The following is a 9,963-nucleotide window of genomic DNA, read 5'->3' as shown; positions in this document are numbered from 1 at the left end:
TTTTTTTTTTTTTTGAGTGGGAGTCTCACTCTGTCGCCCAGACTGGAGTGCAGTGGCCACTCCCGGCCACCGCAGCCTCGAGCCACTGGACTCCAGCGATCCTTCTGCCTCAGCCTTCCTAGTAGCCGGAATTACAGGCACGTGCTACCATGCCCGGCTGATTTTTGATTTATTGTAGAGATGAGGTCTCGCCAAGTTGCCCAGGCGGGTCTCAAACCCGCGGGCTCAGGCAATCCACTCAGCTCAGCCTCCCAAAGGTACGGGATTACAGGCTGAGCCACTGAGCCCGGCTGAGAAAGACATTTTAGGGAGGTGCACTTGTGTGCACCCTCTCCTCCAGGGGCTGTCAAGTTCAACCTCCAGGTAAGAAAGCCATAAACTTGGGCCAAATTAGTAATCCTAAGGAGAAAATTCCTCATGAAAATCCTCCGATGAGAAAATGATTTTAAAAAAGACTTGGTTTCTTCTGAGGAACTGCGTTGAAGCAACTTAATATGCAATGAAATAAGATAATTTCACCGGATACTTTTTTTTTTTGAGGTGGAGTCTCACTGTTGCTCAGGTTGGAGTGCAGTGGCACAATCACAGCTCACTGCAGCCTCAACCTCCTGGACTCAGGCAATCCTTCTGCCGCAGCCTCCTGAGTAGCAGGGACTACAGGCATGTGTTGCTGTACCTAGCTCATTTTCTTGATTTTTTTTTTTTCTGTAGAGACAAGTTCTCAAGTTGTTGCTCAGGCTGGTCTTGAACTCCTGGCCTCAAGCAATCCTCTGTCTCAGCCTCCCAAAGTGCTGAAATGACAGGTGTGAGCCACCATATCCAGTGTCTCGATTCTTTAATTATAAATGAGATCAACACATCACTCATCTTTCCCTTTTTGCTCTGGCTTCCAGGAAATTCAACTACTGCAGTTATATTTTTATTTATGGTTGGCATATTTATAGACTTCTTTTTCGAGGTCTTGCCTTCCTATTTACATTGTCTTATTTCATTGTAATTTAAATGGCCTCAATCTTTTTTAGACATGAATAACACAAAAAACTAAATGTGCAATCATCAAGCCTGTGAAGTGCCTCCCTGTCTCATGCAGGCAGTCTTCTTCAATGAAAAGGGCAGTCACTGACCCTCCTGGGCCCCACGGCCACCAGGTGGCACCAAAGCTTCCCCACAACCCCCTTGAGCTGCGCAATTTTGTCTGAAAGCGTTTCTGTCCAGCCCGCCATTTCTTGGGTTGTGCCACACACATTCACAGTGGCTCCAATCCAAAATGCTCTGGGTTTAGTTCTAGGGACCAAGTAAAGCTGACCTAAGGGAGCCAGGGTGGACTCTTTCAGATGCTCAACTCAAAGGATCAATATTTCAAATGTTTCAAATGGGGATTGGGGACCACTACTAACCAGAACAGGGCAGTCGGGGTGATGGAGCCAGTTCCATATTTCTACACCACCCTGGACAATGGGAGGAGAGACCTCCTCACCAATGGAGAGTCCAGGGAGGGTGTCGCAGGGCACAGAAGGGGACTTTTCACCTTCATCAAGTGTTCTAGTGACTTCTGTCTGAGATGGCTATTCATAGAGAGCACATCACTGGGCCGTCGTCATCACTACTTCTAAAACAGGAATGTATGCTGACATTACTGTTCATGTTTGCTCCATCATTCATTTAGAGAAACCATATAGATATATTTTAAATAGTGACGGGGTTAGTGTTGAACTCCCAGACTCAAGCGATTCTCCCACTTTTTCCTCTCAAAATGCTGGGATTGTAGGCTTGAACCATCATGCCCAGCCACTCTATCATTTAAAGTCATTTTGTGACTAGACATCTGTGCTTAGAAAAAAGCCTTCAGTAAAAGTTGGAAGAGTGTACTTACATAAACTCTTTAAATTCAGGTTCTTGGCCTTTTGTGAATCCATTTATTATAATTGTGACAAAGGTGTTTCCCTCGATGATCCATTTTATTCATGTCGACTTCTCATATTGTTTTCTCCAGCTTCTGCAGTATCTGATCAATTGCATTTCCAGAGAATGAAAGAGAAGCAGAACACTGCAAACAATGAGGGGTATTTATGTCCAGATCTGGCACGTGGAGCAATGTGTCCTGGGGGAGAGAAGGAGAAGGTCACTGTTCAGTTATTCCTATGGCTCTCCTGAAATTTGGACCTAAGGGTCCCTGGCCAGAACTGGCCATTGATACTGTTCTGAGGGCAGAGGAGATGGGGAAGCTCTTCGGAGTTGGTTTTATTTGCTCTTAAAAACATTTTGTGCCCGGGCTGGTCTTGAACCTGCAGGCTCAGGCATTCCACTCACTTCGGCCTCCCAAAGTGTTGGGATTGCAGGCTGAGTCATCTCGTCTCTACAACAAATAAAAAATTAGTTGGGCATGATAACATGTGCCTGTAGTTCTGACTACTTGGAAGGCTGAGGTGGAAATATCGCTGGAGCCCCAGCAAGTTGATGCTGGGGTGGCTGTGAGCATACCACTGCACTCCAACCTAGGTGACAAGAATGAGACTACAACTCAAGAAAGAAAGAAAGAATATATATATATATATATATATACACACATATATATACGTATATATATATATACACACACATATATATATATACACGTATATATATTGTGGCTAGGAGTGGTGGCTCATACATGTAATCCCAGCACTTTGAAAGGCTGAGGTGAGAGGATTGTTTGAGTCCAGGAATTTGAGACCAGCCTAGGCAATGCAATGAGAATTCATCTCTATAAAAGATAAAAAGAGTTATCTGGGTGGGCTGGTGCACGCTTGTACTCCTAGCTACTCAGGAGTCTGAGGTGGGAAGGTCTCCTGAGCTCAGGAAGTCAAGGCTGCAGTGAGCCATGATTGTGCCACTGCACTCCACCCTGACTCAAACAAACAAACAAACAAACAAACAACAAACAAATAAACTCTTGATCTTTTGCAAGAATTCTATGACTCTATTCAGGTGCTTCTTAGTTGGGAGACTGGAGAATCTGTTCATCTACAGAAAGTAGGGGAATAGAAAGATACCTGCATTCCTCCTGATTTACCTGTGGCTGAAGATGCCAGCTAGGAGCTCAAGGTTCATCCCAACAAAAGTAAGCATCTGGTCTCAGCTGGGAGTGTACCAGATGTCCTATGCACTCTGTTGTGACCAACCCCCTTGACCTCAGGCCCAGGGGCTCAAGGAGTAGCACACGTCAACATCTCCAATGTCACAAAATCCTCTGTGGTAGCTCCCCCTCTGTCCCCACTGTTCCCTCTAATGCTCATTTTAACCACTTGAGATGACCCAAGACGATCTCTGTAGGACTTGACAGGTCAGTTGGGGAGAGATGGAGAAACATTTGCTTTCTTTAAAACATATAATAACAATTTTATTTTTATTATTTGTTTATTGTTTGTTTTAGAGTTGTGGGGTACATGCGAGGATTTACTAGATAGGTCAGTTGCATACAGGTGAAGTTTGGTTTTCTAGCTGGCCCTCTCTCCTCATGATAGAGGAACTGGTACCCAGTGTGTTGCTACGTGTCCCCCCAGGCCCCCCAGCAGTGCCCAGTGTCTGCCATACCCACCCTTGTGTTCCTATGACTAGTGATCAGGGCCTGCTTATGAGTGAGAACACGCAGTATTCAGTTCTTTGTTTCTGTAATAGTTCACTTAATATGTTGGTCTCCAGCTGTATCCAGAAACATTTGCTTCTTAAAGCAGACACTAGGTGGTGTTTACTGTAGGCCAAGGCGGGTCCATGAGCAGTAATCTAGGGGGTCTTACTTGGAAAAGAGGCAGATAAGAGATGGCACATAACAAGACGGGGACACTTACTAACATACCTCCTTCCCTGGGCAATGCGGGGGCAGGGGATACAAGGCCAAGGAGATGAGACATAGGGTTCCATTCAGTGACAAAAAACTAGGCTTCTTACATCACAGAGCCTATTCTGGGAGATAAATAATTTATGAGCCAACTTCCATGTTTTTTAATTGAACACATTTATTGAGCACCTACAGGATACCTACAAGGATAATACTCCAAAAGAGTCAGGACCCAAAAAGCATTGGGAGCCCTCCTGGATGAGGAAGATGCTGGTGGAACAACCAGAAATGGAAGTGAAGTCTTGGTAAATGTGATCCTGTGACTCTTGTTGCACAGAGTGGCAGCCACTTCCTTTGAGTTTTTGAGGAGCACCTGAATGAGGGCTACAGTGGGCTTCCCTTCCCATCTCCCCCTAGTTATGGGGGGCATTTCACATCTCCTACTTTCAAATGGTGTCTTTGGTATTTTTGAGATCACTGAGGTTGGTGGTCTGGTTTTGCTACTGATGAGCTAATTTGTTCCCTGTTCACGGGCAGCTGTATCATCACCTCTGAATTATTTTTCTCTTTCTCTCTAATGTTAGCATGTTGCTTTTCATCATCAGCGACTGAGGATCAGTCACCTTTCTGGGCAGGAGTTGGAGGGCTATTGGCTTTCTAAGAATCAGCTCTGCAGGAAGAAGCCCCTTCCTGCTCTGGGTCCTGTGGTTCTGTAGTCAGTGGCCTGACTCAAGTAGCCCATTTTCTTTGCATGACACACCACGGCAGTAGTGGGCCAAAGACTTAGATTTTGGGTTGTTGACTGGGGCTGGGATATTGAATCAGCCTCAGGCAGCAGCCTCGCTCAAGAGTTGCCAGGCTGAGACCCAAATCTGGCCCGCCAGCTGCTCTTGTAAATAAAGTTTTATTGGAACTCAGCCGCTCCCACTCACTTACATTTTATCTGACTGCTTTCATGCTATAACAGCAGAGTCGAGTAAACAGACACCATAAGACTGGCAAAGCCTAAAATAGTTATCTAGCCATTTTCAGAAAAAGTTTGCTTACTCCTGGTCCAGAATTAGAAGAGACTGTCATTTTATTTATTTAGAGTAGAATATTGCAACTGTTTGGGGTGGGACCCAAGGCTCTTGTGACAAGGACAGCAAAGACACAAGGCTTTGGCTCAAGGCTGACAGTTGGTAACGGCTGCCAGGAGAGCTGTGTTAGAAAGAATTCTGAAGCTGCATCTGGGCTGGTGTGGGTACTTCCAGAGAGAAGAACCCTGCACCTTAATTTAGGCCAGGGGCATACTGGAAAATGGGCAAGGTAAACCCACGCTCTCCTTCCCCAGTGGTAAACAGTCTCCAGGAACCTCTTGGCATTGCCCCAAGGCCAGCACTTGGCATCACCGAGGTTGGAGTTGTAAACATACCCGTACTGGGGTGGGCGGGGGTGAGATTCAAATACCATTCTCATTGTGACAGAAGCAGCCAACAGGCAGGAAAAGCCAAGGTCATCAGGTCCCAGCTCTGGCATTAATTAAAGCTCCCAAGGCAGTCACATGAGGCTCGCCATTCTCTGGGGCTTGTTCAGGAGAGCGTTTCATGTAAAGTTTCCCAGTTGGGGGAAAAAGACATTTTTCTGTACAATCAGAATGCCAGCTGAAATGTTCCAAATTATTTAAAAATGAACATGGGATGTGTGACCATGCGTGTTCACTGGAGAAAGCAGAATAAACTTTGGCTCCTGTAATATATATATATATGCATGTATGTTTGTCTAGCCCCTAGATTGTGGTTTACAAAGCCGAGGACTCTTAAGACTCCCTACCCATCATGGCTAACAGTTTTTAATTCTGTAACTCCGACAAATAATTCTTCCTTAGTGATCCAAATACATTCAGGTAGTGGGGTGGTCTCATCTGTTCCAGTGAATATGTTACTGAAAAGCTGTATGCAAAACTAGCTTTTGGAACTCAGATTCTATTTTAAATGCACCACGAGTCTGTTACTCATGCTAAATCCTTAAAAATCACATGAACCACTTTTGTGTAAATTCAGATTTTCAGAGGCGGTGTGACTTCAAAGTGAAAAATTACCTATAGTCTGATATATGTTTACAACTGACTTATTAAGCTGACTCTTCCTATTATAAGCAGTACTTAAAAGTTCCCTGGTAATGTCAGTGTCTATGAAGAATTCAGCAAGGTGTGTTTTATGTTCCTGGGCACTAATCTCTCATACAAGTCACTTAGATCTGTCCCACATTCAATATTTTGGCCTTGTTTTTCTTTCACACCATGAAAAATTGCCAAATAGGCTCTGGATGACTAGGCTTTCTTTTTCATTTCAAATGATTATACAAAGCATTTAAACTGTATAAGCCCACTCAACCATATCTCAAATGAAGAATATTCCAAAAAAAAATATTTTACAACTTAAGTTTGTTGAGAATTTATTTGCAAAAAAAGGTCGATATTTTTCCACTGAACCCCTAGAAATATACCAGCTCTCAGCTAGGAAGGGCTAGGGGGCAGATGTGCTAATGATCCTGGGAAAAGATAATTAAGAACGCTGGTGCAGGGAAAGCAGGCCCCAGTCTGCATGTCTGAGCTGGTGTGATCAGAGACCAAGAGGAGGGACTCAGATGTAGAATTCCTCCATGTCATTATCCCCAGGTCCAGCTGACCCTGGGGGTGGTGGCACGTCTCTGCCAGTCTGCTCGACTTTGGGTGCATGAGGGGCCTGTGGGGAGGAGTCTGTGGGGGAGGAGGCACCAGGAGATGGGGGAGCAGCACCAGCCATGGCCGAGGAGCTGGAAGACCCTCTGGTGAAGAAAGAGAGGGAAGCCCAGGACGCCTCCGCGGCTGTCCCGCTGGCAGCAGGCAGAGGTCCTTCCCTGGAATCCTTGTGAGTTTCCCAGCGCCTGCCGCAGCTTTCGGAAGGGAGGGGCGTTTCCACCGTGCTGCAGAACCTGCTGGGTGCAGAGTACGCAGAGACCACAGACAGGTCTGAGGAGGACAGCCGCAGTCCCGTGTCCACGTCCGTCTCCTGGGCTCCCTCTAAGTCATCGATGGAGAGGAGGTGGCTGTGCCTCCACTCCAATGCCCTGTGCCCTGGGGCACCTGTGTTTGAAAACCACTGCGGTTCAGCTAAGGAGGTTGGGGAGGCATCTCCGGTTGGCAAACAGAACAAGGACTTGCTTCTCTGGAAAGACCAGGGATGGGTGGGGGTGCTGCTGGTTCGCCCAGCAAGTTCCTGCTGGTGCCCAGTCGGCAGGCCCACCTGGCCAGGCCCCAGGCGTGAACTGTTGAACTGGGACTGCTGGCTGCTGCCAGGCATGTGGCTCGGCGCTGAGGTGCTCGGGGAAGGAATGGAATGACGTTTCTTCTCGGAGGGGTAGTGCGTTCTGCAGGGTTTCGGAAACTTCTTGTGTACCCTTTGTGCCTGTGGAGGGACAGACAGACCCTGTCAGTGAAGGATGGGGATCATTGTGAAACACATCAGGAAACACAATCAGTGGAAGCTTCCAGCAATGTCAAGGCAATAGAGTATTACCAAAAATGTCATCCTCCAAACTCTAGAGCAAAGCAGGTTAGCAGAGTTTTCAGGCGTGCCAGGCAGACCTCTTAGTCTGAGGAGCCATCTCTGAGGCTAGGGGGAGACACAACTTTTCGCCACAGTACGGAATAATAGTTATTTATTTATTTGTTTTTGACTAGAAGTCTCACTCTGTTGCCTACGCTGGAGTGCAGTGGCATGCTCACGGCCACCACAGTATGGACCTGCTGGGCTCAGGTGACCCTTCTGCCTCAGCCTTTCAATTAGCCAGAACCATAGGTGTATGCCACGATGCCTGGCTAATTTTTTGATATTGTAGAGATGAGGTCTCCCCAAGTTGTTCAGGCTGGTCTCGAAGCCCTGGACTCGAGCAATGATCTCACCTCAGCCACCCAAAGTGCTGCGATTACAGGCATGAGCCACTGCACCTGGCCAGAATAATAGTTCTTAAAGCACACATGCCTGTGGTGCTCAGGAAATTAGCAAAAAGCATCAGGGCCTGGCTGGGTAAGATAACGGAGGTAAGAATTACCATGAAATGCAACAAAAATGCTTGAAGTGCTGATGTTTCCCTCCAAGCAAAGTGTCACAGTGTGCTCACCTGGTGGACACTTGGGGAATATTACTGATGAAAGGATGGAAGTGACCAGGATGGGATGTACACAGATCATTTCAGTTCAGGTCCGCATGGGACCCGGTTCATGTACATGCAAGATTGCTGGGACACAATCCTAGGGTGGCCACAAGATTCCACACAGCAAGTCTTCCATGATTGAAGGGCCATCAGGAGGTAAGTATTTATGAGTTGTTGTGAGGAGCTACTATCTATTTTGCCTTTCAGAAACCGTGTTTAGGAAAGGAGCCGCTCCCTACTGACTGATCTCTCAGAGGCTCTGCAAAGCTCAGATGAGCAGTTTCGACCTGCCACACCCTTCTCTATCCTCCTTTTCTTTTCTTTTTTTGAGTTGGAGTCTCACTCCGTCACCCAGACTGGAGTGCAGTGGCCGCTCCCGGCCACCGCAGCCTTGACCTGTTGGGCTCCAGTGATCCTTCCGCCTCAGCCTTCCAAGTAGCCGGAACTACAGACACGCGCTACCACACCCGGCTAATTTTTTATTTATTGTAGAGATGAGGTCTCGCCAAGTTGCCCAGGTGGGTCTCGAACCCGCAGGCTCAGGCAATCCACTCACTTCAGCCTCCCAAAGGCACGGGATTACAGGCTGAGCCACCGAGTCTGGCTTCCATCCTCCTTTTCACACGCCAGCCCTCCCCATCCCAGCTGCAGTTCACCAGGAACCTGGTTTTTTGTTTGTTTGTTTTTGAGTCAAGGTCTCACTCTGCTTTCCAGGCTGGAGTGCAGCGACACCATCACAAGTTCACCACAGCCTCGACCTCCTGGTCTCAGGCAATCCTTCTGCCTCAGCCTCCCAAGTGGCGGGGACTATAGGTACATGCCACTACACCCAGCTAATTTTTTGTAGAGACAAGGTCAAGCTGTGTTGCCCAGGCTGGTCTTGAACTCCTGATCTCAAGTGATTCTCCTGCCTCGGCCTCCCAAAGTGCTGGGATGACAAGCCACTAAGCCCAGCTGGAACCGATTTCTATTGCACGGAACTGGGGACCTGTCTTCCAATGCACATTTCCACCTGGGTCTGCTTCTCTCAGATCTTCCCTCTGGTCTGTATCTAGGCATACAGTTCACCTCCTATGCAAAGTTTCAATTAAACAATGAGGACGGTGGGCCTGGCTTGGTATTGTATAGGATCATCTGATTTATGAGTCTCTGAAAAGAGAAAAGGGTCTTGACTGGGGCTTACTACAAGGGCTATTTCTGGGCACCCAGCAGGCTGAGTGCCTTGCTCTAGACAACAGACACTCCTGCCTCCCTGTTAGACAGGAACCTGGTTTTCCCATAGCCACCTAGGAAACTCAGCTCAATGTAATACACAAGTATTGTGTATTGCTTATGGGTGAAGGAGGGGAAACTCCAAGAAAGATTCAGTCTTTGGCTACATGAAACTTACATTTCATTACAAGGATAGGCCACAGAAAGAAATAACAGAGATAAGAGAATGTGATGATAGGCCAATAAAGGGCACCGAGGGGGAGGCCACGCCCACCCCGCGGGGCAGGGGGGTTTCAGTGGAGGTGGTGGGCTGCTGGGCTCCAGTGGATAGTGTGGGTAGAGGGGCGTGGCTGGGGGCGGCAGGCAGGCAAGGGGCATGCAGGGAACAGCAAGTCACTTGGTTTGGTTAGTGCACAGGTGCGTGATAAGCAGTGATGGAAAGTCAAGTTGGAAATGGAGTCTAGAAATCCACATACTCAGGTCAGATGTGGTGGTTCATGCCCATAATCCCAGCACTTTGAGAGACCAAAGTGAGAGGATTGTTTGGATCCAGGAGATTAAGACCAACCTAGGCAACATAATGATGTCTCGTCTCTACAAAAAATCAAAATATTAGCTGGGTGTGGTGGTGGGAACCTGTAGTCCCAGCTACTCAGGAGGCTGACAGGGAAGGATTGCCTGAACCCAGCTGGTCAAGGCTGCGGTGTCGTGATGGTGCCACTGCTCTCCAGCCTGGGTGACAAGGTGAGACCCCGACT

At 47.5% G+C, this 9,963-nt stretch overlaps 1 protein-coding gene across 1 annotated transcript in view; it reads right to left on the bottom strand.

The window, feature by feature from the left end:
• Nucleotides 1-6,240: 6,240 nt before the first annotated feature.
• The window catches only part of FAM124A (family with sequence similarity 124 member A), a 61,429-nt gene continuing 57,706 nt past the window's right edge, over nt 6,241-9,963 (bottom strand). Inside the window, exon 4 of the mRNA XM_021716577.1 lies at nt 6,241-7,245. Coding sequence (XP_021572252.1) covers nt 6,442-7,245 — 804 coding nt within the window. The 3' untranslated portion in view covers nt 6,241-6,441. The remainder of the gene's footprint in view (nt 7,246-9,963) is intronic.

The sequence above is a fragment of the Carlito syrichta genome, unplaced genomic scaffold (assembly GCF_000164805.1).
Source record: "Carlito syrichta isolate Samal-C Ts95f unplaced genomic scaffold, Tarsius_syrichta-2.0.1 Scaffold308842, whole genome shotgun sequence".
Taxonomy (NCBI): Eukaryota; Metazoa; Chordata; class Mammalia; order Primates; family Tarsiidae; genus Carlito; species Carlito syrichta.
Note: the sequence above shows the minus strand (reverse complement) of the source record. Positions and strands in the feature narration are given on the sequence as shown.